The 25,559-nt window shown below is 59.9% G+C and overlaps 1 protein-coding gene across 1 annotated transcript in view; it reads right to left on the minus strand.

Annotated features, from left to right (window-relative positions):
• The window catches only part of PIEZO1 (piezo type mechanosensitive ion channel component 1 (Er blood group)), a 65,024-nt gene that overhangs the window by 3,527 nt on the left and 35,938 nt on the right, over positions 1–25,559 (minus strand). Inside the window, exons 3-44 of the mRNA XM_081032539.1 lie at positions 23,286–23,408; positions 22,201–22,243; positions 21,947–22,085; positions 18,530–18,698; positions 18,166–18,379; positions 17,890–18,061; positions 17,666–17,779; positions 17,492–17,585; positions 16,672–16,772; positions 15,866–16,126; positions 15,170–15,281; positions 14,912–15,090; positions 14,687–14,835; positions 14,364–14,546; positions 13,840–13,952; positions 13,557–13,711; positions 13,250–13,426; positions 12,532–12,657; positions 12,223–12,423; positions 11,468–11,672; positions 8,067–8,171; positions 7,243–7,396; positions 6,731–6,974; positions 6,555–6,651; positions 6,155–6,332; positions 5,537–5,626; positions 5,360–5,454; positions 4,970–5,041; positions 4,232–4,332; positions 3,588–3,681; positions 3,455–3,505; positions 3,181–3,353; positions 2,948–3,054; positions 2,599–2,790; positions 2,261–2,519; positions 2,001–2,189; positions 1,500–1,803; positions 1,116–1,239; positions 877–1,024; positions 580–794; positions 303–461; positions 64–211 (exon numbers count right to left, since the gene is read on the minus strand). Coding sequence (XP_080888665.1) covers positions 64–211; positions 303–461; positions 580–794; positions 877–1,024; positions 1,116–1,239; positions 1,500–1,803; positions 2,001–2,189; positions 2,261–2,519; positions 2,599–2,790; positions 2,948–3,054; positions 3,181–3,353; positions 3,455–3,505; positions 3,588–3,681; positions 4,232–4,332; positions 4,970–5,041; positions 5,360–5,454; positions 5,537–5,626; positions 6,155–6,332; positions 6,555–6,651; positions 6,731–6,974; positions 7,243–7,396; positions 8,067–8,171; positions 11,468–11,672; positions 12,223–12,423; positions 12,532–12,657; positions 13,250–13,426; positions 13,557–13,711; positions 13,840–13,952; positions 14,364–14,546; positions 14,687–14,835; positions 14,912–15,090; positions 15,170–15,281; positions 15,866–16,126; positions 16,672–16,772; positions 17,492–17,585; positions 17,666–17,779; positions 17,890–18,061; positions 18,166–18,379; positions 18,530–18,698; positions 21,947–22,085; positions 22,201–22,243; positions 23,286–23,408 — 6,329 coding nt within the window. The remainder of the gene's footprint in view (positions 1–63; positions 212–302; positions 462–579; positions 795–876; positions 1,025–1,115; positions 1,240–1,499; positions 1,804–2,000; positions 2,190–2,260; positions 2,520–2,598; positions 2,791–2,947; positions 3,055–3,180; positions 3,354–3,454; positions 3,506–3,587; positions 3,682–4,231; positions 4,333–4,969; positions 5,042–5,359; positions 5,455–5,536; positions 5,627–6,154; positions 6,333–6,554; positions 6,652–6,730; positions 6,975–7,242; positions 7,397–8,066; positions 8,172–11,467; positions 11,673–12,222; positions 12,424–12,531; positions 12,658–13,249; positions 13,427–13,556; positions 13,712–13,839; positions 13,953–14,363; positions 14,547–14,686; positions 14,836–14,911; positions 15,091–15,169; positions 15,282–15,865; positions 16,127–16,671; positions 16,773–17,491; positions 17,586–17,665; positions 17,780–17,889; positions 18,062–18,165; positions 18,380–18,529; positions 18,699–21,946; positions 22,086–22,200; positions 22,244–23,285; positions 23,409–25,559) is intronic.

The raw sequence follows: 25,559 nt of genomic DNA on the forward strand, positions 1-25,559 counted from the left end.
ACCCACCCGCCTCAGTGGGGGTGACCCATGTCCCCTCGCGACTCCCAGCTTTGGCCCAGGCACCTTTTCTGTCTCTCGGCTGCACTTGATGATGAAGATATTGGCATAGATGTCCTCCACGCACATCCAGTTGGACAGGGACAACGTGGTATCCGTCCACACCCAGTCCATCACGGCCCGCAGCTCTACCAGGAACGGTACCAGCCGGAACCTGCCGGAAGCCAGGGCACTCGTCAGGAGAGGCTGAGGCAGCGCAGCCTCGCTCCTCCCCCGCCCTGACCCCAGGGTGGGCCCGCACTCACCCTTGGAAGAGGAAAAGGTTAAGGTGGTTGTACTTCTTGGTGAGGAAGTTGCCGAGGATGCGGGTGGGATAGCCACAGCGGATCTGGTAGGCAGACAGGGCGAAGTAGATGCACTTCACGAAGTACCACAGCTGGGCCACTGCGTTCTGGCTGAACATCCTGAGTGGGACAGGAAGCCCAGGTCAAGGCACAGCAGCCGAGTCCGGCGGCCGGGGCCTCAAGGTGTCCGGACTCAAGCGCGTCTCTGCAGTGCAGGGCCCGAGCCCCCAGCACCCACCTCTCAGTGACAGCAGGCAGGATGAAGAACATCCAGAGGTGGATGGCCAGCACCAGCACAACCTGGAAGGCCAGCTTGCCCAGCACGGTCTTGCGCAGGTAGAGGGCACGGTCGACGACCATGGTGCTGAACTGGATCAGCAGCATAACCAGGAAGGCCTCAGGCACCTGGTCGTCCGACAGGGAGGATGTGATGTCCGTGGCCGCCGAGTGCTTCTGTGGCCGGGAGAGCAGAGGTCAGGGGAGCTGGGATGGCTGCTGGGCTCTGTGCTCCCTGGAGGCCCTGAGCCCGGCTCACCCCAAAGGCCCAGAAGCCGAAGATGATGATGATGAAGTCGACCACGTCAGCCAGGAACATGAAGGCGTACACGTCGGTGGCTGCGCGGTACTTGGTGTGCAGGATGTCGTGGAAGAAACACCGCAGAGGCTGGTATACGCTCTGGGCCCTGCGGGCGTGTGGACTAGGGCTCAGCTCAGTCCCACCTGGTTTCCTCCCACCCGCCCCTCTCCTGGGCCACTCCCAGGCCAGTCACTCACAGGGACAGGCAGAAGGTCTGCAGCTGGATCCCGAGAGCCTTGACTCTTTCCCGGGGGCGGCTCTGCCTCTTCTCTCTCTCAGAGGCGGCTGCTGCCTGCTCCGCCTTGTCCTTGGTGTCAGCGTCTGCGGGGGATCAGCCACCACTGACAGAAGGCCACGGGGCTGGGCCCAGCTCAGCTCCTGACCACTCCGAGAGCCCCCTGAGGGGCTGCCATCACCCCATTTCACAGACCAGCAGACTGAGCACAGGGCCCTCCCAGCGTCACCAGCAGTGGGCCAGCTGGGCCTATGTCCTCTGGACAGAGGACCTGGTGGGAACATGGTCAGGGCTCCAGCGTGGGAGTTGGGAGGCTGGGGCGGCGTGGGTGGGAAGGGCCATGTACCAAGGGCTGCTGGTCCTCTGCGTTCTGCGCTCTCCTTCCTCCTTCTGAAACGCAAGCTGATGCGTCTCCTGTCACGGGGCTTGGGCTCCACTGGCTGCTCTGCGGGCCCGTCCATCGTGTCCACCTGGATGTCATCCTCGGTGGGAGCCCCAGCCACCCCTGGCTCCTCCTGGGGCCCTGCACCCGCCTTGGTCTGGAGTCCCAGCAGGGCTGGCTCCTCCTCAGGCTTCTCCTCCTCCTTCTCATGGCTCCCGTCATGCTCCCTGGAGAGGGGGACCTCCTCGTGGTCCCAGAGGCCGTAGCACTGTGGAGGGAGGGAGGGAGGGCGGTGGGGAGGCCAGTGTGGCCGCACTGGGCAGCTCTCGGACCAGGCAAGACGGCCAGGCCCACCCTGGGGCCCACAGCATTCAGCCTCGCCTCCTGGAACAAGAGGGCTCAGGCTGGGGGGGGGGTGCTGAGAGGTGTCCGCCCACTGCCCACCACCCAGCACCTGGCACTCACCAGCAGCTGGGAACGGTGGAAGAAGAGGGCCATGAGCTGTACCAGGTCATACTTGATATAGCTGTCGGTCTTCTCCAGGCCCAGGATCCGTGGTGGGAAGTAGGGCTTGTTCTCATAGCGCCGAAGCACGGTGTAGCTGTTCCAGGGGAAGAAGCCAAACTGGAACAGGTACTTGGTGACGACTGTGACCTGTGGGGGAGGGGCACTCAGCACGGTGGGGCTAGGCCCTCACCCCCAGCCCACCCTCCTGCTGTTGCCACCTCAGTGAAGACGATGGCAGTCATCCAGAAGCGCTTGCTGGGCCGAGGGATGGACAGCATGGCCCACAGGAAGACCAGCACGGGCAGCACAAGGGAGGCGGCGGACGCGGTGACCATGTGGTTAAGGATGATGATGAAGTAGCAGAGCAGCTCCGAGTGGGCAGCCACGCACTGGTACACGGCCTGCAGCAGCCGCAGTGCTCGGCCCTGCCCAGCCTCGAAGCGCTTAGCCTCCTCCAGCTCCGGGATTTGCAGGCACCTGCAGGGACCACATTCAGGCAGGCGCTGACCCCCTGCCTGGGCCCACCTGCCCCATACCTACCTCCCCTTGTGCACACCTGTCAAGGAGGAGCTCACTAGCCGTGCGTGGCCGGGTTCCAGTGCTGGTGGGAAGCTCTCCGGAGCCGCGCAGGGAAGCCTCGGGCTCGGTGATTATCTCCTCACTGCCACTGCGGGTATTGTAGCCAGTACTCAGGCGGCTGCTGGCATCCCCGGGTGTGCTGCTCAGTGGCTCCTCGGCTCCCAGCCCACTATGGGAGGGAAGGCTGGTCACAGAGGTGGCGGATGGCCTCGAGGTCCCTGGTAGACAAGGGGCCGGGAAGCTATGTGCCCCTGAGTGCAGTGGCTCGGACGGGCCAGGGAAGGCGGGTCCTGGCTCCTGCCTGAGCCCCTGTGGCCCATACCTACCTCGACACTGTGCTGGGTGCCTCGCGGGCCTCCGAGGGGCCTGTTGGCATGGCCTCGACCTCACTGGAGTACAGCTGGTCCGGTGCTCCCTGGTGCACCTCTCCGTTCTGCAGGGCACAGGAAGGGACTTAGGGCAGTGGAGGTGGTCCCCGCTCTGCTCCATTCCCCAGTGCAGGAGAGGGGCCAGGGCATGGTGGCAGGCGTGTGATGGGATGGAGGCGTGCGGCACCCACCCTGAGCAGCTTCTGTGTGAGCAGGTAGCGCTTGGCGCACAGCACATCACTCATGGCGCTGTGGTGTCGGGTGAAGGTGTGCAGCCAGTGTGTCAGCCCGTCCACCAGCGCCTGTCCCAGCACCCACAGGAACTGCATGGTGCTCAGCACCCGCTGCATCACGTGACTGCGGCCTGCGAGTGGGGGGGTGCGGGGGGATCGGGCAGTTGGCAGGAAGGTGCTGGAGAGGCAGCCAGTGGGAGACCCCCAACCTCAGCCCCTGGGCCCCACACACCTGCCACCACGTCCTCTGGGCCCTCGGCTAACTCCACCTCTGGTCCGCCTCCTGGGCATAGGGTGCTGGTCAGCGCCTGGCATCCCTGCAGCCCCTCCTCCCCACACCCGCACCCGCACCCGGCCTCACTCACCCACAGGCAGTTGCTGTGCCTGCTCCCGCACCTGCTCCTGCCGCCGCCGCCTCAGCACCGACTGGGCATTGGTCACCCACGCCTGGTACGCCATCTGCAGGCCAGGCCCTCTGGGTTAGCACCCTGCCTTCCCACTAATCAAGTCCCCGTGGACCCACCGCTGAGCTCCGGAGGAGGAGGAGGAGCCGGGACTCAGACAGCCCAGCTGGGGACCTCCCGCTTGAGCCTGAGCAGGAAATGGGCGCCACGGAACTGCTGTGCACAAAGCCCACGCAGCACATCACAGTTCTCACTCAGCACCCGGGCCCCATGCTAGGACACAGACCCAACGGTGGGTAAGAGGCTCCTGGCTCAGGAGACAGACGTGTGTCCAGCAAACTTGTTGCTGAGCTCTTCTCGAAGGCCAGGCCCCTGGTGGCCACCGCAGGTCTGGGTGTTCAGAGTTGGGACCTCAGAAGGCAGTGGGCACGGCCACGTAGCTGCCCTGACCTACATCCCGCACAGCCTGCTGTCCCACCTGACTTGCGGACTCGGGAGGTCTGCATGGCTCCCCAGGCCCTGGGGGCGTCATGTCCTCCCTGTGCTGTCTTGGTCCAGGTGCTCAATGGACAGGAAAAGGCAGACAAGAGACACTCCCACTTTACCTGGAAGGCACTCTGTGCCGATGGCCTGGGGTCCTCCGTCTGGGTCTCCTCCTCCTCCTCGCTGTCGGACTCGAACAGGAAGTAATCCCCGGAGTGGATGACTGTAGGCAGGGTAGAGCTGAGAGCTGGGCTCCCCACCCCGCGGTTGGGTTCTGCACCTCCCCCCGACCTGCAAGACTCGCTAGTTCATTTCTTGGGTCTGGGTGAGCCGGGTAATAGGCTGTGCTGCCCAGCTTGTTCCCTTAGCATCCCATGACCCCATGGGCCAAGGCCCACGTGCCACCCTCCCCCCAAGGGACAGCCACAGTGGCTGCAGGCAGGAGCAGCAGCCTAGGGGACAGAGCATATGCACCAGACACAGGCCAGAGCAGTGGGACGAGACTAGACGGGACGAGAGGAACACACAGTGGTCAGAGCCAGGAAAGGAGAGGCTGTGGGTGGGCAGTGAAGATGCAGATTTCTGAATCCCCGAGTTAGAAAAATGCATAGCCTGTGGTTAGGGGTCCAGCTAAATTGAGACCTAGCCCCTTATCACTGCATGGCTTAGAGCAAGGCCCGAGAGCCTGCATGACAGTGGTTATAGGGAGTACAGGAAAAGGGGGCGGGACGTGCATAGGCTGGAGGTCAGCACCCAGCAAGTTCCATCCACCCCAAAGGTGGACAGCAGCTGAGGGGGGAAGGATGCCCAGCACACAGTGGCTTGAGAATGTGGTTATGGCAGCCAGGTTAGGGTGGTACCTGTGGCGTGGTCCAGCCAGGGCCGCCACCACTGTCTCCGTGGCGGGGAGGAGCCCCCTGGACTGCTGGGCCCTGTGGAGGGGAGGGTGTGGCAAGCATGAGCCAGCAGGGAGAGGCACAGGAGAATGAGGGTGCCCCTCAGCAGAGACAGACACTGAGTCCCTGCAGTGACAGAGGGACCATGTGGTGCTGTGGGGTCAGAGGACAGTCCACAAGTGCAGACGGACAGTCACAGGCCGGCTATGTGGCCTACAGGGACAGAGTGACCACATGGCACAGGACAGATGGGCTGAAAGCCCTGTGGAACGTTACGTGGCACAGACTCGGGCAGGCTCCAGCAGCACAGACACGCCAAGTTTCAGGGGCCCCTGAGGCTCCGCCCACACTCACCTGGCTCTTGGCCGGGTTCCAGGGGCTCCTGGGTTTGGCCAAGGCCCACCCGGCCCTGCCTATGCTTTTCCTGTTTGGCACGGATACGTTCCATCCTGTGGGTGGAAGACAGCCCTGAGTGCCAGGCCGGTCAAGAACACCCCTACCTCCCACCCACGTACCCCAGATGACACCTACTGTCTTTTCAGCTGGGCCAGGCTCTTCTCTTCGGCCTTGCGGTGGAAGTCAATGCTTTTGAGGTTGGCAGCATTGTACAGGTCGAAGCCCCTGTGAGGAAGTCAGTGAGGCCTGGGGGTGCTGAGCTCCAGCTGCACCCCTCCCTGGTCCACCTGCCCAGGCCCTCCCTGTTCACACTGAGGGCTTGCTTCCCTACGATACCCCCCAGTCATGTGCTGCAGTGAGAGGGAGGGGACCCCCTCCTGCCACCTTGTCTCCTGGGACAGAAAACACGCAAATGAACAGGCCCCAAAGGGAGGGCAGCCCTGCCTCCCTGGCCATGGGAGCTGCAGACGCTGGGGATGGGAAGATTCGCTGGCTCATCGGCCAGAGTGCAGAGCAAGGGGGCAGGCCCTTTGGTGGGGTGCACGTCAGGCCAGCATGGGGGCAATAACAGGACTGCAGCGCCAGCCCACACAGAGCCAGGGCCAAGACCACATGACATGGAGGTTATGCACTTGGGCCCTGAGCAGGTGCTGATGGCCCGAGGTCCTCAGTGCTTCCTCTAGGGGACATGTCACATCAGGGTGCAGCGCCCTGCCTTAGATGGGCCTGGGGGGGCCTGAGGCCCGGGCCCACCTGGAGGCCAGCTGGGCGGTGGCCTCGAGCTCGGCCCTGACGTGCAGGAAGTAGTAACTGAGGAAGATACGACGCTGTAGCAGCAGGAACAGGAAACAAACGCTGTCCCAGAGGATGCCAGCCTCCTCCACGGGCAGCAGGCAGTCCTGGTCCTTGCCCTTGCCCAGCATGTCCTTGGCTGTGGGACAGGCACCAGCACGATTCAGGGGTGTGATCAGGAGCACAGGTGGGGAAGGGGTGCAGGGCAAGGCTTAGGGACCTCCGTGAGGGGCACAGGGTGAGCATGCTTTTCAGGATCAGTGTTAGAACACAGGTCGGGGCCGTGGGTCGGAGAGAGGGGTCGGGGTCCTGGAAGCAGCATGTCCCTGGTAGAGCCAGCCGTCTGCCCTCTCCCACTCACGGTCATAGTAGCCTTTGACTGTGCACACGAGGCTGAAGAGCTGTATGACCCAGCAGAAGCTGCTCTGCATTTGCTCCACAAAAACACAGGACAGGAGCTGGGGGGGCGGGAGGAGGGTCAGCTGGCCAGCGAGGTCAGGGTCGGGGTCAGGGCTGGGGCTGGGCAGACTGGCTCACCGAGAGCATGTTCTTGGAGATGATGACGGTGACATTGTAAAGGATGAGGCAGTCCCACAGCACGAGGCGGGTACGCGTGTCCTTCTGCAGCAGAGAGGTGCCGAAGAGCAGCAGGTAGAAACAGGCCAGCAGGTAGCCCAGCCCGAAGACACTGATACGCGTGGCCCCAGTGACGAACACCACCACCAGCACCAGCCAGAAGAAGTAGCGGAAGACGGCCACTTTCAGCATGTCGAGGTAGGACCTGCCAGGTGGGGTGTCACTACGGGCCAGTCACCCCGCCTCCCCCCACGGCCGTGGGCCAGAGGACCTCCGGAAGGTCACTCTGCTGCGAGGTCAGCGTCCACCCCTGGTCCTAGCCATAGCACCCCTGTGGCAGCACCTGTCCTGGGCTCAGTCCTAGCCAGAGCCCAGGAGTATCTGTTAGCCCTGCTGACCAGTGGCCTACGCAGCCCTAGTGAGCCCCCCAGCCCCACCTGGGCTCTGCCAGCTGGCGATGCCCCAGGACCCACCTGCAGTGGATGAAGTTGGGAACGGGGTTGGGCTCCCTCAGCACGGGCTCCAGGTGGTCGGTGTTGACGCCAGCCATGTGCTGCCACTCCTCCGTCCGTTCAGCCGAGAATACCTGCCACTGCTGGGAGGCGCAGAGCAGCAGGAGGAAGTCACCTGTGGGCACACAGGAGGCCACTGCCACACTGACCCCAGTGCAGAGGCCTGGCACACGACAGGTGCAGGGCACATCCCACCTGGCACTAACCTTGTATCCAGATCAGACAGAAGCATGGTGCGTGTGGGGGGTGGGGGTGGGGGCTAGGCCGACACCAGTGTATGTGTGTGGACACCAGCAAGCGGTGCCCATAAATGGGTATGGACGTGTATGTGGCTGCCTGTCTGTACACATTCTGCATACACCACACACACGTCAGGAAAGGAAGCAACGCCGCGCCTGACTGCATACTACGTAGGCATCGGTCTGTGCACACCTACGTCCGCCTGCACCGCCACACCTGCAACCATGCCTGCATCCTTACCTGCATGCACAGCTGCCTACATGCTGGTGAGCAAATGTGTGCCTGGTAGCTGGGTATGCACGTGTGAGGTGGGCCTCGGTCCCATGGGAATGTCCTGTGGGACTGGGCATACTCATGGGAAAAAGCCCCCATCCTGCTGGGGAAACACAGGAGTGGACTGGCCAGCGAGGCCTGAACCATGCGCCCCGTGCTGGCTGGAGAAGAGGGTCTACACTACCCGTCCCCATGCAGAATCTCCTTGGCCTCCCAGGAGGCTGGCAGCAGGTGGCATGTGTGGAAGAGGGGCCCAGCCGGTGGGCACTCACTGATGAGGTTGGTAGAGTTGGGGGCCCTGAAGAAGTCAGGCAGGTACAGCCACTTGATGAGTGCGGAGTTCATGGGGATGGCCTGGCTCCAGCGCCACGGATAGTCTGTAGGTGGAAGGTAAGTATCAGGGCTCCACATCCCATCCCTGTCCCCATCTGCTGGCCTGCAGCCTCCAGGACCCGTGTCCCTGGGAATCATTCGTACACCACATGTGCATTCACAAAGGCAGCCTCAAAAACACACCCACTGTCACTTGGAGTTTCGAGAGCACACAGGTCCAGAGCTTCCAGCACATTCTCACGTGCACGTTTCCCAGGCATAAACTGTGCCCCCGGTCCCAGTGGGAGGAACTGAGTGATAGAGAGTACTGGGAAGGCAGGTGGGCAGGGCAGCCTCCCTGAGTGGTGGGCCATGGTATGCACGGACCGGGATGGGACGTCATTACACACCTGTCAGAATGGCTAAAATCAAAACTAGTGACAACACCAAATGCTGGTAAGGATGTGGAAGAACCGGATCACTGTCGGGGATATAAAATGGGACAGCTGCTCTGTTCATTGATGCCAGAGAAAAGAAAATTATGCCCCTGCAAAAACCTATGCACCCATTTTCACATCCCCAAACTGGAAACCAGATGACGCCTATAGGTGAAAGGTCAAATCAACTATAGTACATCCAAACCACAATACTACTCAGCAAGGAAAAAGAACAGTGTCAACATAGATACACCTTAAGTGCTACAAAGAAGCCAGACCCAAAGGCAACACGTACAATTCCATTTGTATGACATTCTGGAAAAGACAAAACTCTACGGACAGGAAATGTCAGTGGTTTCCCGGGGGTAGGGTGGGTGGGGGCAGGCTGACTGCAGTGGAACCAACCCCAAAGAGCTCCCCGGGCCAAGGTTGGGACGGTGTGAACAACAAAGCCAACAGTGAAAGAATAACCTCCGGAATCCGTACAGATATAAGTAAACAACTAAACAAATAACAGGGAGAAGGAATAGCGCTTCTCCACAGAGTGGGCCAGTTAACTATAGAAGAAACGGAAATAGAACGTCACTGTTAGAAACCAAATTAATTCCTGGGGCAGGATTTATTAGTGGGTGCTAAAATTAGTGGGTGAAAGCTTAAGGAGAAATAAGACATTTGCATAGTTGTAGATATCTCCCTCCAATGAAATATGTATTAATCACAAAGAGGAAAATACTAGCTTCACAGTAGAGAAACCCTGAAAACAGCACTGTAACCAAGAGATGAAGGGAACTATTAACTGCGATGAGACACACTGGCCCCATATGATGCACCATAATATTCCTGCCAAAAGTGTGTAACCTGGTCTAATGAAAAAACACCAAACAATCCCAGATTGAGGGACATTCTACAAAATACCGTGTTTCCCCGAAAATAAGACCTAGCTGGACCATCAGCAATAATGAGTCTTTTGGAGCAAAAATTAATATAAGACCCGGTATTATATTATTATATTATATTATATTATATTATATTATATTATATTATATTATATTATATTATATTATATTATAATAGACCTGGTCTTATAGGAAAATAAGACTGGGTTTTACATTATATTATGGTAAAATAAACCGAGTCTTATATTCAGGCTAGGTCTTATTTTCGGGGAAACACGGTAACAGCCCAGTGTTTCTCAAAAAATTTAAGGTCATGAAAGATGAGGAAAGGCAGAGGAGCCAGCATGATGAACTGTACTGTGGGATTGCATGGGGTCCTATGACAGAAAGTGGGTGGCAGTGGCCGAGCAGGTTGGCCACATGCAGCCTGTGGATCCATTAGTAGTTGGTGGCATGGGACCCATGTTCATCTCAGTTTTCGTCACTGTACCGGGTTATGTCAGAGGCTAACAGCAGGGAAACTGGGTGAAGGGCATTTGAGAACTCTGCTTCTCAACTCCTGTAAGTCTACATAAATAGTTAAAAAACAAAACCAAACAAAAAAGGAACGAAGCGCTGCTACACATCGACACAGGAGAGCCTCGAATGTGTTCTGCTGCAAAAAGCCAGACTCAAAGGTGACATGCTCTGAGTCCATTTGTAAGGCGTTCTGGAAAAGGCAGTTAGAAGTGGTCGGCTCAGTGGTTGCGGGCAGGGTGTGGGGGCTGGAACACTTCGGTGACTGACGGGTAGTGGTCCTGAGTGCACGTGCCAAAACTCACAGAACTGTATGCTAAGAAGGATGGGGGTTGGTTAACAGGGTGTGAACAGAGCCTCAGTGAACCTGACTCTCAAAGGCAGTGGTGGAGCACATCGAAAGCACCGGCTTGAAGGACCTGCATGGGAAACGTCTGAGGTGCTCCGAATGTAAAGGTAATGACAGGAATGGGTTATATGTAACATATTTTAAAAAGAACTGTGGATCTGCCGACAATAAGAAACAGAAATGGGAAGGGTGAGAAATCAAAACTCTGTCCACGGAAAAGCCAACTAATTAATGTACCAGCAATAACGGAAATGAAAACGTCCGTTTTACAAAGTCCCACCATGGCTGACTCAGGAGCGTCAATGGACGAGGACACCACCCATGTCAATGGCGAAAGGTAGAGCGGCTGCCCCTCCACAGGGTGGGCTGGGGACCCCCGAATAGGACAGACAACCGACTGGACTCCCGGTCATGGGCCACCAAGCACAGCACCACTGAGTGCCGTCTATACATGGGAGCAACCCAGCAAATCCACACTAGGAGCTTTCTGCAAACCCACTGCCCTGACTAGGAAAACATCACAAGAGTCAGAACTTGAGACAGTCCAGACCGAAGGAGACAAGAGAAGAGGATAGCCAAATGCAAAGGTCAGATCCTGCATTAAAGCAAACAGCCACCAAGGACAGGGCCGTGAGGATGGGGCACTGAGTACGGACGCACATCAGACCAGCATATTGTCCAGGGATGGACAGCTGTGCGTGGTCGTGTCCTGGGGTACAGAGGGTGCCGACCCTCAGGGGGGACTCCTCCAGGGACTCTCATGCACCAAGGAAGAGTGTACAACTCTTCCTTGCACTATTCTCCCAAATGCTCTGATTGTTTTAAAGTTTTCAAAATATAATGTTGGGCAAAAAAAAAAGGTGGCAATGGATGCCGGGAGTCCAGCCAGGGGCCAACAGCCCCCCACCGAAAGATGGCATGGCTGTAGCCGGCCGGGTCCATGGAAGCAACACCAGGGGCACCTGGGTGGGGCTGGGGGCTGAGCAGGGATGGACTCGAGGAGGCCAGGCTGTGCAATGGGGAGGGAGGCTGAGGCCAACTCCAGGAGCTCGAGGACCCCAGGGCAGGTGGAAAACAGCCCTGTGCGCTCTCATGTGGCCACAGCCACGCACACCGTCTCACTCAGTGCTCACGCCCCTGCCCACAGCCCGCGCCCTGCTCACCGATGCACAGGGCTGGGGGAATGCCCAGGCACAGCAGGTACTGGTAAAGCAGGAAGAGCGTCAGGAAGAGGCAGTAGTTGGGCCAGAGATGGGCGATGGCCCTGCGGCGCCGGCGGGTGAGGATGGCCACCAGCCAGCAGCCATGCAGGATGACCATGAAGTTCATACGCTGCCCAATCACATTCACGGCCATCAGGAAGCAGATCTGGGGGCAGCAGAAAGGGCAGGAGGAAATGAGAATGGGAGATGGAGGGAACTGGTGGAAGGGACCTTCTTGGTCCTGCCTGCAGGCAGTATCAGGCCCCGCAGGCTGGCTCAGAGGGCCACAGGCAGCACGGGGTGGTGGGGCTGGCAGGAAGCTGACCATCCTCTGCCTGGAGGCAGAAGGGTGTTGTGCACAGAGTGGGGGCCTGCAGCGCAAGCGTATGGCAGCTTACACCGCCCTCCTGGAGGGATGGAGAGGCTGGTCATGTCTCCACCTTGCAAGGGGGAAATCGAGGTTAGGGGGGCTCTGTGGCAGACTGGAGACTCTGACCCAGTCTCCAGCCTGAGTCCTGGCCCCCTGCCTTCATTCTACAGGCCAGCCTTGCCTGGGAGAACCCAGCACTCTTGGTAATCTGCCCCCGTGTCCCCAGGTGGCCCCTGGGGGTCTGCACATTGCAGAAGCTCGGCCGAGGCCCCACAGAGGGTGGAACGGACACCCCGTGGCTGAGCCCTGCCTGGGGAAGTGGGTAAGGGTTGATGCCCAGCCTCACCTCCAGCCCAAATTTGTAGAAGAAGAAGTTGACGAAGTACTTGATGCAGCTGAGCAGGTCCTGGTCCAGCTGCTGGCGGGTGCCATCCATGCAGACGGCCTGGGCGGGCAGTGGGGCCACCTGGTGCTGCCGGCGGTGGTGTTCTTGGCGCCGGTACACAATGGCCTCGAACACCAGCAGCAGCAGGATCTGCAGGTGGTTCTGGGGAGGTGGACAGTTAGGCCCCTGCAGCTCCTGCCCCCTCCCTGGGCCCCCCAGGCTCCTAAGGCCCAAGCCCCCTTGTTCCCGCCCCCTGACCCCCGCCCTCACCTGGATGTAGCCTAGGTTTGGGAAGCCTTTCCGCACGCCAAACCAGTTGGCTGGGTCGACAGGCCCTCGGTACAGCAAAGACTGGTTGATCTCCGTCTTCTGTAGGTTGGTGCTATTGGGGAGGGGCTGGGGAACAGAGCGACATCAGTACCTGCTCCGTGCCTGGTAACTGGACACTGACCCCAGAGACCACTGGCCCTGCCTTGGGCCCCTGCTCCAACCACAGCTCTGGAACCTGTCTGGGCCAGACCACAGCTGCTCCCAGCCAGGGACATGGGGGTGCTGTCAGACTCCAATCCACCTTAATAAAGAAGGGGACGGGTGACTGGGGATGGGGAAGCTTCAGGCTGGGGCCGCAGGGAAGTGCAGAGAAAGCTCTGAGTAGAGGCTACTCTGAACGGCCTCTCCCCTCCCAGGCCTGGCTGAGGCTCCCCCACTTCACTCCAGAAGACACCTGGCCTTGGTGCCCCTTCACGCCATGACCTGTATCTCATTAGGGAGTCAGCAAATCAGGATCCTTCTCTAACCCAGACACTTTGGCATGGGGAGTGGGTCCTCCATAGACCAGATGGCAGGACACCTCCTCCAGGAAGCCTCTGGCCCTGAGGACGTCCCTCTGCATCCGTCCCCTCACCACCCTGAGTTGAAGGAGGAGCCCCTTGGTGCCCAAGTTGCAGGAGACTTGCAGGCTCAGGGACGGGGTGCCCGGCGGCTGTACCTCGGTGCAGTTGCTGGAGTACTCGCTGGGGCTGACGATCTTCAGCTGGTAGAGCATCTTGCACACGATGATGATGCAGGTCCATACGGTGGACAGGCAGGAGGCCATGGGCCGGAAACGAGGGTAAGGCAGGGCGAAGGCCCAGAGCACGACCAGCAGGAGGTTCATCACCGACACCTGGCGGCAGGTGGGACAAACAGGGCTGAGGCAGGCAGGCGGGGCAGCTCGCTCCCCTGTGGGCTCTGAGATGCAGGGATGCGCCCTGAGTGATCACTGCAGACGAGGAAGGTGTGCACCCCACTCTTACCTCCTTTAGGGCCACCCAGACGGTGTACAGGGCCACCAGCTTGAAGATGTGTAGTTCCAGCAGACGCCGCACAAACACCTGCACGCGGGTGAGGACGTTCGAGAAACTGGCAGACAGGTCCAGCAGTCGTTCAGCCACCAGGCCCCACTTGTTGGCTGTGACCGTGGGGGGACAGGCAGTGAGAAGGGACGGGGACTCTGGGCCTCACAGGGGGCCCAGTGGCCCGGCTCCTCAGCACACCCCACTCACTTCTCGGGGGCTGCACTCCACCCCTCTGACTTACCTTCCGGGGCCTGTGTGGCCCGGTGGCGGCCAGCCATGCCCGGCCCATCGTCTCTGGGGGCCTCCTCCTCCTGCTGCTGCTGTAACAGTGGGGTCTCGCTCATTGCATCCTGCCTAGGACAGGGCCCCAAAGTGTCACTTCCTATCTGTGCTCCTGCCCTCCTGGGGCTGACACAAGACCCTGCCTGCCCCTCCCCTGGCCTCTGCTTGGTGACCGTGTTGTGTGTGCTGCAGCTGCTAGGTCAGAGCATGTGGCCCAGAGGACATTCCACCCGAGGCCCCCACCCCGGTCAGAAAAAACGTCCAGCACCTGGGGCACCTGAAGGTGGTGGCTGAGGCCTTCAAGCTGTCCTGGGTCCTCCCGTCTGAATCCCACCGGCCTCTTTTCCCCTCCCAAACGAGGCCCTTCTCTGTTCAAGGGGGGTTAACACTCTGTAGACCCCGAAACCCCCGTCCCCAGCGCCCATGAGTTGAGACCCAAGCTCCTGCTCCTCAGAGGCAGCGGCAGCGGAGGTGGGTCCACACCTGTGAGCGCAGCGCAGGCGGCTGGCGCCAGGCAGGGGGATGTGCTCCAGGTCGGTGAGCTGCATGAAAGGCTGGTGGAAGTAGTGCAGCTGCAGGATGCAGGCAAGCAGGAAGAAGCCAGGGATGAGGATGCTGGAGAAGAGCTCGGACACGCTGAACTGCTCCAGGCCCAGGTCCCCGAGCCTGGGGAGGGGTGGCCATCAGCACTGCCCAGCCCCTGGGGTCCACGATGCAGAGCCTCGGGCCCAAGGAGGTGACCGGCCCGTGCCAGCACCTCGCCTGCCCGCTTTGCCCGCCTGCCCGTCTGCCTGTCCTCAACTCACTGCTCGTCAGTGAAGCCAGTCAGGTTGCGCCAGTACACGGGGAAGTCCTGGAACTGGAAGGTGTAGACGGCGATGAGCACCAGCATGGTGTAGGCCACCACCAGCCACCAGAACACCTTGAGCAGCTTCCTCCACAGGCTGTAGTAGACCTGCAAGCACAGGTGTGTGAGGGCCCGTGCTGAGGCCTGGCCGCAGGAGGGGCCCAGCCCGCCCGCCCCCAGGGACCTGGAAGAGGGAGAGGCACAGCAGGAAGAGGAACATGTAGACGATCTTGTAGACAACCAGGCGGCCGGCAAAGCTGACCACGATGAACATGCCGGCGCACACGTAGATCCAGTACTTGGCGTGGAGCCCCGTGACCAGCTCCCCTAGGCTCCGGAGCAGTGTCCGCATCCTCGGGGGCTCTGCGGGCCAAGCCAGGGGATGGGGTGTCACTTCAGGACCAGGCAGGAGGGGACTGAGCCCACGGCCCCGTCCGCTCACCTGTGTCTGCCACGGTGACCTCCAGCAGTGCGGACGGCACCTTCTTCCTCCTTAGCAGCTTCTCTTTGACAAATTGGCGCAGCAGGAGCCAGAAGGTCAGGGTGTACAGCAACTGGGGTGGGGTGGGGCGGCATCACTGAGGGCCGGGAAGTCTGGCACCCTCCCAAAGCCAGGGTCCAGCCCAAGAAGATGTGGGTGGGGGAGAGACCCTCAGCAGGGAGGCGGCCAGCCAGGCCCCCTGCAGTCACAAGCTCACCCTGTCACATACACACCTGCACACAAGTGCATGCATGTGCACAGACAGGCTCACATATCTGTACACGTGCACAGCCACACAGGCTCACATATGTGTGCACACAGGTTCACATGTTTGTACACACATCTGCACATACATGCACGCACATGGGTTCACACGTCTCGCCCGGTGAGACCCAGGGACAGCATGCAAACTAAGGGAACCTGTGTCCGGGAGATGGGAACAGTGACCGCCATGACACATGATCATCACTCATTCACTCAAGCAAGTACTCTAGGCTGGCCGGTGGGGACCCCGTGGGGACCACTATACACGGGCCTGCCCCTCCAGAGCTCCTACTCCACTGGGTGATGAACAGAATGTCACTGTCATGGGTCCTCATGCAGAAACGCAAGGCACCGGCACACACTCACAGGCACCTTGGGGTGGGGGGCGCTCACCATAGCACCCAGGTCCAGGCAGGGGTAGCGGGTGTGCTCCAGCCCCAGCTGGCGCAGGCTGACAGGACCCAGGGTGGTGGGCAGCTCAGAACGCAGGTCCATGGCCCACACGTAGCGCAGGCCGCACAGGGCCAGCCCGTAGAGCAGGATGAAGGGCGAGCACAGCATGGCCAGCTGGTGGCGGCTGCGCACAGTCCAGATGAGGCAGGCCCAGAGCAGCAGCACGAACGTCAGCCAACTGTGGTAGGTGATGCTCCACACCTGGACGGCAGGGGCTGGTGGGCAGGCGGCACAGCCCACGCGGCACAGCCCACGCGGCCCAGCCCCGACCGGCTCCCCCAGAAGGCTGACGGGGCGGGGCCCCAGGGGGCGGGGCCAACAGGACCGCCCATCAGCCTGGAGCAGCACAGGACACGCCCCCGACACATACGCACACACGCTCCCGTACACATACACACATTCTACACGCACACAAATGCATACACATACACACTCACATGCACACGTTCACACACAATTCTCACACATACACACTCGTTCACACGCATTCACACACACACATGCATATACATGTTCACACGGTCATGTATATGCATGCTCACATTCATGTGTACACACACACACACACACACACTCACACACGTTCACACACACAGCTGTGGGCTGGCCAGAGTGGCTCTTGGCTCAGCAGCTCCATCCATTTCTGGTGAGGAGGCACTAGGCTATAAAACATGGGCTTCCACCCGCCTCCCAGTACGTGTGAGGGATCCTGGGGGAAGGGTCCACCCAGGCCTGCTGCTCCTTACCATCATGGCGATGAGGGCACACACATAGCTCTGGTCCATGATGAGGTGGCCCAGGCCATGCAGCGGAGACATCTCTCTTGGCCTGGCCAGCCTGGGGTGCACTACAAGGGGGGGCAGGGGTCACCCGGGAAGCTCCGACATCAATACGCCAGAGCCCCTCACCCACACCTGATTTTGACCTAAAATGGGGCAGCAGCCCAACAGGAAGAGGGAACTGCTCAAAAGACAGCACTTGGTGGGCTCTGGGGGCAGAAAAGGCAAGCCCCTGACTGACTCTGCTCCCAACTGCCATGCGACCCTGGGCAGTCCTCACCCCTCTCCAGGCCTTGGTTTCCAAGGCTCTGAAGACACAGAATGGACAAGATGGCTCTGCCCCCCTCCCAGCTCTGTGGGCATGCAAGGGCCTAGGGCACCAGCTCCCGAGGCCAGCGATTCAGCTTCTGCTTCGTGCAGGGGCAATTCACAAACTGGAAATCAAGGCTCAAGGCAAAGGAAAAGATCACATCACACATAGGCATGCTACTACTGTGCACAGCTCCCAGGCCAGCATCGCCTCGATGACCCACAGCCACCCAGGGCCTCGGGGCCAGCCCAAGGCAAGCGGTCCAGTCCTCTGGGAACTGGGAGGCAGGCAGGGAGAAGATGAGAAACGTGGGGTCCCCCTCACCCCCCACAGTGTCTCGGGCTCTATCAGCAACATGGCCCCAGGTGGGCACAGCTGGAGAGGTCAACACGGCGAGACCACTCAATGGCCACCAGGGGACAGCACCAGTGTGCCCAAGGAGGTGTCGCTGAGCTGCCTGGGGCATGTCCTACTCACCGGGGCGCTGTTGGACGGGGCTGTGGCTGCTCAGGTCATGCACGATGCAGTTGTCAACGTCAGGGTCAAGCCCAAGGGGCATGGGTGTCCTGGGCTGAGAGGAGAGTTAAGACCCAGTGAGCCACGCCCGCAGGCTGGGGATCCAGGCCCCACCACTCAGCCTAGACTTCTCACCTGGGCAGCGCCCTCCTCCTTGCTGGCTGCAGCCTTCGCTTGGTCCTGGGGCCACTGGTCCACTTCCATCAGTTCCACCTCCCTCTCCTGGTCACCCCCCGCTGCCACCTTTATCTGCAGAGACCAAAGCAGAGCTCAGTTCCCCACCCCATCCACGGGCCATGGCCTGAAGGGTGCTGGGGTGGGAATGTGAGAACAGAGGGGAACTGGCCGTGGGCACCCACCTGGTCTGGCGGGTGGTGTGTGTGGAGCTTCAGGAGCGAGGTCACGGTGTAGTACAGAAGCAGCAGGACGCCAGGCCCCACGTACACAGGCCAGTCGTGGCTGGTGTTGAGGACCAGCGCATTGGAACTGGAGCAGTTGGTGCGGGTCACGAAGTCCTTAAGACCAAAAACCCTGCAGAGAAGGCATGGCACTGACCTCTGGCCAAGGTTGGGGGGCAGTTGGGCAGGTCCAGGATGAGGGGACAGAGCGGGACTTGTGTGGTGGCGAGCCCTCACCTGGCCCAGATGCTGGCAGGTGGGAGCACGTCCTGGGCGAAGGGCATCTGGTAGCAGTAGAGACAGATGAGATGGCCAGCGCCAAAGCATCCCACGATGACACACAGTGCGCTGAAGCCCGCGGGGCTGATGGGAAAGTGGCAGGCCCACCAGGTGCAGATGGCCAGGAAGACCAGGAAGTAGACACTGGAGAAGGCCGAGGGGTGAGCGATGCCTGCAGGACCGGACAGAGGCACACAGGGTTATGCTGGGCCGGGGCTGTGTGACTTCCATCTCATTGGTCAGCAGGGAGTTTGGCAGATGCCAAAAGCCCTCCCAGTATGACGGTTAGTGCCAGGATCCCCGCTCTTGACCCAGTGGGTACCTGCCAGCGCCAGCAGCACTATGGCCAGGGTCCGCCCGGCGGCCACTAGCAGCCAGTGAGCTGTGATCCGGAACCGGGTGGCCAGCCGCGACCTCCGCTTGGGGGCCAGTGCAGGGGCTCCCTGCAGCCCCACTGGGGAGCCAGTGTCCACTTCCCTGTCATCATCGTCCTGCCAAGGTCACAGGGAGGGATGGAGGTCAGGGGCACAGTACTCAAGCCACAAGGGAGGGACAGGTACTGCTCCTCCAAGGGCCAAAAGGCTGCCAGCCCACGTGTGGACCTGGACCACCCTCTGTGCCCAAGGTCTGCCCACCATCTTCCCACTGCCTCTCTCAAGCTCACAGCCCTGCAGGCCTTCCTGGAGGCAGCCCACTCTGGCCCCAAAACATGCTCCTGCCAATCCCTGGCACAATGACTGACCTTGAACTATTCTGGGACCCCTCAAGGGCCTCTTCTTTATCTCCCCATCTAGACCTGGGGCCCCCCTGAGAACAGGCAGGTCCCACAGTTTCCTGCATATTCCTGAAGTCCCTGGTCCTGCTTAGTTTGGCTCCTAAGAGGGCCTAAGTAAGGATTTTTAGGAAAAAAGAAAGCAGTACACGCACATGTGTGCACTTCCCTTCACAGTTTACAAAGCACCTTTAGACCGCTACACTTGGTTCCTCAGGCTGAAGCAGCAGTTTCCTTATAAGTAAAAAAGCAGAAGCTTGGAAGGGACTCCAGATTACATGGCTGTCTGCACCCTGTTCCCTCTCTGCTGCCCATGGGGCCTCAGGAAAGTGAGGGGCAGGCCCTGAGGGGCATAGCCAGGCGCCCCCTGCCAGCTCTCTGGAAGCCAAACCTCAAGAGGGATGGAGGTGGCAGGCTACCTGGGAGGAAACAGGATGGCCCTTCCAGCCCTCCCCGGCTTCCCCAGCCCTACCTTAAGATTTCCCAGAATGGAGCTGTTTCCTGGACATCAAGGAGAGCCAGGGTGAGGCAGAAAGAACACGAACTCTGTGTCAGATGCCCGGGCCCTTCCCTGGGTCCCCATCTGTAAAATGGGAGCCCTGCCTGTGCCTTTCCCAGAGGTTGAGGCAGCACTACGTGTCTGGGATAAGAGCACAGCTCTGGAGCTAGGTGACCTGGTCACAACCCAGCTCCAGGCTCCCATCTGTGCAGCTTTGGGCAAGTCACCTAACCTCTCTGAGTCTGTTTCCCATCTGTCACATGCAGGTAAGGACTGGACAGGAGAGATGAACCAGACAGGTCCTGCCCTCATAGAGCCTGGGGGGGTTGGGACACTGGGAGGCCCCAGGGAGGTACAGTTGAGCTGTAGGGAAGGAGCAGGCCAAGGGAATGGGGCTACAGGATATCCAGGACCCAGGATATCACAGCAGGGCCCAGGCCCCTGAGGTCAGATTGTGTAACCAGGGTTCTCCCTTTAGACCCCAGAATGCAAGGAATGCCCCAGCCAGCCCAGATGGGGGAGACGTCTGCTGGAAGGCACGGCAGCCAGGCCTGAGCTCACCCCCGCCCACAGCCTGGCCCAGGCCCTGGGAAAGCTTCTGAGAAGGCCTGTGAAAAATGAGCATTTCTGGGAGTGAAAAAAACAGAGGCAGCTGCTGGGAGGAATGACAGGTGCTTGGGGGCCACCCGTGGCATCCAGCCCTACCAGGCCTGGCTCCAGCTCTGACTCGACTGGTCCCGTAGGACGTCAAGGGGAACGGGGCAGAGGTGTCCACTCGTCTCCTGACCTCCCACCACAGCCCAGCTCACCCCCTCAGAGCGTGCACGTACACGGGTATGACAATCAGGACATGTACAACTACACAATTATGTGTACCACGTGTGCATGTGGCCCTGCCAGGTGGTGTTATGCACTGTTTGAGCTGCTCCTAGCTCTGGGCTTTAAAACTGGGCACCTGTGAAGGGCGACCCCACTGCCTTGTTCCGAGGTCTGTCCGGCGACACCAGTCGCCCCTGAGTTGGCAGGATGATGCAAACTTTATGCCACTGAGGATATTCGGGTGAAGGTGACCTGTCCCAGTCGCTCAGCAGACCAGAGTCCAGCCCCAATGGGCAGCGTGGAGTGGAAGGCTACCCCTCCTGCCCACCCACAGATTTCGGGAATAGTCCAACCACTTCCCGGCAGAGCTGTTCCAGGAAGCCCTGGCTCTGCTAATGAGGAAACCAGAGGCAAACCTGGCCCATGCACCCGCTGGTGCCCAAGAACCCCTGGGGGAAAGGAGGGGGACTTGAGGGCAGGCACGAGGGCAGCCCCAGCCCTGGCTCAACTTCCCACAAAGACCTGGAAAAGCTACTTGACCACCAGGACTCTATTTCCCCCTCTGAAATGGGGGTGCCAGCCTTGCCCTGTGGGATGGGCAGCAACGGTGGGGGAGCAGGTCTCCAGGGCACCTGTTGCCAGTCTCTCAGATGCTCAAAAACACTGCCTTTACTGGTGGGGAAACTGAGGCCCAGCCAGGAAAGCCAGGCAGATCGAAGGCCCATCAGTTTTTCCTGGCAGAACGGGATTCACAGCCCAGCTGGATGGTATGCAGCCTTCGCAGGGTCCAAGTGGCTCAGAGACTGGCTCAGAAGCAGCCTGAGTCGTCCTGACCTGCTGTGGGAAACTGCCTGCCCTCTCTGGGTTCCTCGGTCAAGGAAGGTCAAGGCCGTCATGCCTTGCAAGTCTCAGATATTGGACAAAGGGACACTGGGGCTAGGGGCGTGAGAGGAGCCTGTGGGCCCCAGGTGGCTCTCGTACTGGGACCTTTGGATGGGCCCAGCCCTGGAGACCAGGCCCTACTGGATGGAGGGCCCAGGTGGGCTCGCGACTGCAGCTTTTGTGTGTGACAGAGGAGTGCCGACTCTTCGACTGAGGACATCGAAAGTTCAGCGCTCACGCCTTGCCCCAGGGAAGACTCGGGACCCTCCAAGGTTAGTGTCTCTGATTTAGTCTCTTGCTGCCTGCGAGCCTACATAGCCCACTGATGACAGGAGTGGCCTCTTACATGTCCATCCCTGTCTCCACAAGTCTTTCTGTCCCTAGGTCTCCTGATGTCCGGCACAGGCCATCTTCCAGCACTGCTGACTCCCTACTGTCCTGTGACCACAAAGAATGTCCTCCAGGATGGTCTCTAAGGGCACAGATGCCGTCTGGGGTCCCTGCAGGTGTTTCCCCTGAGGGAACCCTGACAGAACCAGGCCTTAAAGGGATATGCTCTGCATTGCTAGTGTGTCCCCCTCCCAGGGACGTGCACCTTCTCTCCACTCTCGTGTCTTTTCTCTTCATAATTCGCACATATTGACTCTTACCACTAAAACCCCCACATTTGTTAAAAAAGAAAAGAAAGTAAAATAGTCCTCATGTATCCAGGATGCAGCTCTAGAGCACCCCTCCTCCACACACACGCTCTGCCCCCCACAGCTCACCAGCTCTCGGGTGCACTGGCTCTGCCGGGTTTCCCGTGTGAGGCGCCCACAGAGGCCGAGGCACACGGCAGAGACCACCAGGATGCCCAGATCGGGGGCCACCAGCCGCACGGCATTGGGGATGTCTTTCAGGTCCAGCCTGTGATGGGCAGGAGAGCCCACTGGTTGGCCCAGGAAGGCAGGTGCCAATGGAGGTGGGGCATGGAGTAGGGGGACCCCACTCTTGGGCTCAGGAAATCCCCTGGGGGTCTTACCTCGTGACTCCCACAAGTCGAGAGAGGTTCTCCCAGTGGCTGCCTGTGGAGAAAGGCACAAGGGAACTGGGTCAAGTGAGTGGGTCACAAGCAACCCCCCCGCTTGTCACCAACAGGTCCTTGGAGCCCCAGAGTCATGGAACCCCTGGTCTCCAGGGCACCTGTTGCCAGTCTCTCAGATGCTCAAAAACACTGCCTTTACTGGTGGGGAAACTGAGGCCCAGCCAGGAAAGCCAGGCAGATCAAAGGCCCATCAGTTTTTCCTGGCAGAACAGGATTCACAGCCCAGCTGGATGGTATGCAGCCTTCGCAGGGTCCAAGTGGCTCAGAGACTGAGCCAGGCTCTCACACCCGTCAGCCAGGGCCAGCTGCTCCTTGAGGGTCAGAGTGGGGAGGCCTGGTCTCAGAGCTGTACTGGTCTCAGGACCAGTACATCAGTGAGGCACCTGACTTCCGTCCAGTTTCTAAACTACAGGACGGACACGTTCATCATGGAATGAAATGGGAAGTCAGGTGGGGCATCCTTCCTGCCCACTTGGCTGAGTATGTGCCAGGTGGGAGCCTGGAAAACCTAGAGGTGGGAGACCCCGGCCAGGCAGGAGGATTGGGAGTGTAGGGCTCCCTCGTCTTGATGTCAATGGAGCTGAAGGGCTGGGTGCCAGCTGGAAATACCGGCCATGGGGTGAAAGGATGCAGGGCAGTGGGGCTGAGTCTCTAAGCCCCAGCATGCATTGGAGGACGATGCTGACAGAGAGAGAGGGGCCTAAGAACAGGGCTGTCCCAAGAGCCAGACTCCAGCATCACCACACTGGTGCTCAGCCCAGCCCGACAGTCGGCCATTACTGGGGCACTTAACTGGAACCATCTCTGCTAGACAGAAATCGAAGGCCCTCAGGGGCAGGCCACATTAGGCAAAGCCTGGGTGAGGCAGAGCAGCCAACTTCCCTAAGGACAACCAAGGCTCCTGCAGGGCTGTGGTGGCTCCCTCTCTCCCGTTTCCCCTCCAGCTAGCTCAAGAAGGCCAACAGCTCTCCCCCAGACCTGCTGCTCCTAGGCACACCCTTCCCCACCCCTCGGTGACTCACAGTTCGAGCCCAGAAGTTGGTCCAGGCCAGGCACGGTGTGTAGGCATATCTGGAAGGTGAGGTGAGCTGCCAGGAAGAGGAGGCTGAAGGACAACAGGGCTCGGAGGAGGCGGCCAGTGTGACCTGTAGGCAGAGCAGGAGGGGTGAGGCCGGCACACAGCCCTGGCTATCAGCCCTGGACACACACTGAGCACGTACATGAGATCCCGGGGGGCCACCCGCAGCTGATCTCATGCAGTGCTCTGTACCATCCCACTGACCAACCACGCACAATAGCCCCACGAGTGGGCACTACATGACCTCTGATTTATAGACACAGAGAGCTGAAGTAACTTGCCCATAGACACAAAGCAGGTGACTCAGCAGAGCACAGCACACCAGCTCGCATGCTCTCTGGGAGTATGGGGCAGTGGGGGGCAGGAGCCAGCACTGGAAAGGCCCCCAGGCTTGAGGCGACACCTTCAGGTTTATTCACATGTCCAGCAAACATGTGTCGCTCTGCGTGGCCCTGGCCACAGAGCACTGCTTCACCCGTGTGGACTGAAAACATGCATTGGGATTGGTAGTGGAGGGGGGCAGGGCGGGGATCCTGGCTCTTTAAGAAAAGTCGGGCAAGCCTCACCCTCTTGGGGGGTATCATGGGGCTTCCAACGTGTGCACGGAAAGAGTCACTGCGGAAAGGAAAGATGGCCACTGGCTGAGAGTCTCACTGGTCTTACTTCATCATCCTGGGGGCCCCACCTCATGGGGGGAGAAGTCAAGGTAGAGCTGAGCCCAGCAGCCCATGAGTGCAGGCAGGGGCAGCCCTGCATAAGGGCCCTCTCTTCGCCTGGAGCCTGGCAGGATGTGGCATTCATAACCATGTCTAGACCCTGCTCACTGGGAAGTAGGACTCAGCCCACCTGGCAGGGAGACCTTGGCTGCAGGGAGAGGGCTGGGCGGCTGTGGTCTATGGGCCGGGAGGACTCGGGGAGCCCTGGAGTAACCTCTGTCCTATGAGTGGGCGGGCAGCTCCCACGCTGTGCAGGGGCTGGGACCAGACACCTCTGCTTGGTTGTGACTACTGCTCTCTGAGCTCTGAATCCTGGGTTTAGGACACCGGCTGCACACAGCTTCTTCCTCCAGTTCCTAGCTTTTTGGCAGGAGACATCAGGTCCTCACCCTTGCTGGCCGGCTGATTTGCTACTGACAACTCACAGAGCAGCTGAGCCCCTCTTTCAACTTCCTGGAGCCCGTGGACAGATGGGGTCATCATCAAACCAGCCCTCTTTCTCCTGCCCAGAAGAGGCTGGTAAGCTCAGGGCCCCTGTCCATTTTGTTCACTATTATTCAGCATCATTATTTGTCGAATAGACTCAAAATTGGCCTGTCTCCCCTCTCCCAGTAGGTGATACTTCTGGAGTGACATGGGATCACCCACAGTGAAGGCTGAGTCCTTTATCCTTCACCCACTGTCTCGCCTGACTTTACCGAGGGAAGCCAGGCTCAGAGAGGGTGTCCCCTGAACGACCGAGAGAGGCCCCCAGACGGGATCGGGACAGTTTATCTGCCTTGCTCATTTCTAGGTCCCTCCCAACCCTAACATTCTGACCCTTCGATTACAGCCTCTGACCTGTGATAGGCAGGGGTGAGCAAGAGGGAGAGCAGGGTGGAGCTGTGGAAGAAATAGCACGCTGGTGGGAAGGAGAAATGGAAAATGAATGGGAGAGTCTGGTCCTGAGCCCTGGCTGAGCCCCTCTGCTCAGAGCCCCAGGCCAAGAGGAGGAAGAGGCCGCAGGCCTCCCCACAGGAGTACAGAGCTGAGCTGCCAGGGGGGCTTTGTGCAGGGCTCCGGGGGTGGAGGTGGGGGAGAACCTTCCAGGGGCTGGCCTGCACCTCTCCCCACCAGGAATCCACAGGAGCCACAGGGTGAGAAGGCAGAGCCTCCCCCTTGCCACTGCTCAGGCTCCCCTCTGTCCAGCTTGCCTGCACGGCCTTTCTCTTGAAGATCTAGGAAGTCCCAATGGGTGACATGGTGGGAGGGTACCTGGTCAGAACCACCCCTGCCCCACTCTGTGGCCTCACCCTGCTCCCAAGCCACAGAGATGAAGGCTGGCTTCGATGGCACTACCGAGACTGACGGGTTACCCAGACATGCCAGGGCCTGCAAGTCAGGCAGGGAAGCATCAGGGCGAAGGCCCCGTGGCAGGAAAGCAACCCAATCACCTACCTGGATCATGCCTGACAGCCTTCCCATCCAGCACCACTGTACATCCGTCCGGCAGGCATGTCACC

The sequence above is a fragment of the Rhinolophus hipposideros genome, assembly GCF_964194185.1.
Source record: "Rhinolophus hipposideros genome assembly, chromosome: 21".
NCBI lineage: Eukaryota > Metazoa > Chordata > Mammalia > Chiroptera > Rhinolophidae > Rhinolophus > Rhinolophus hipposideros.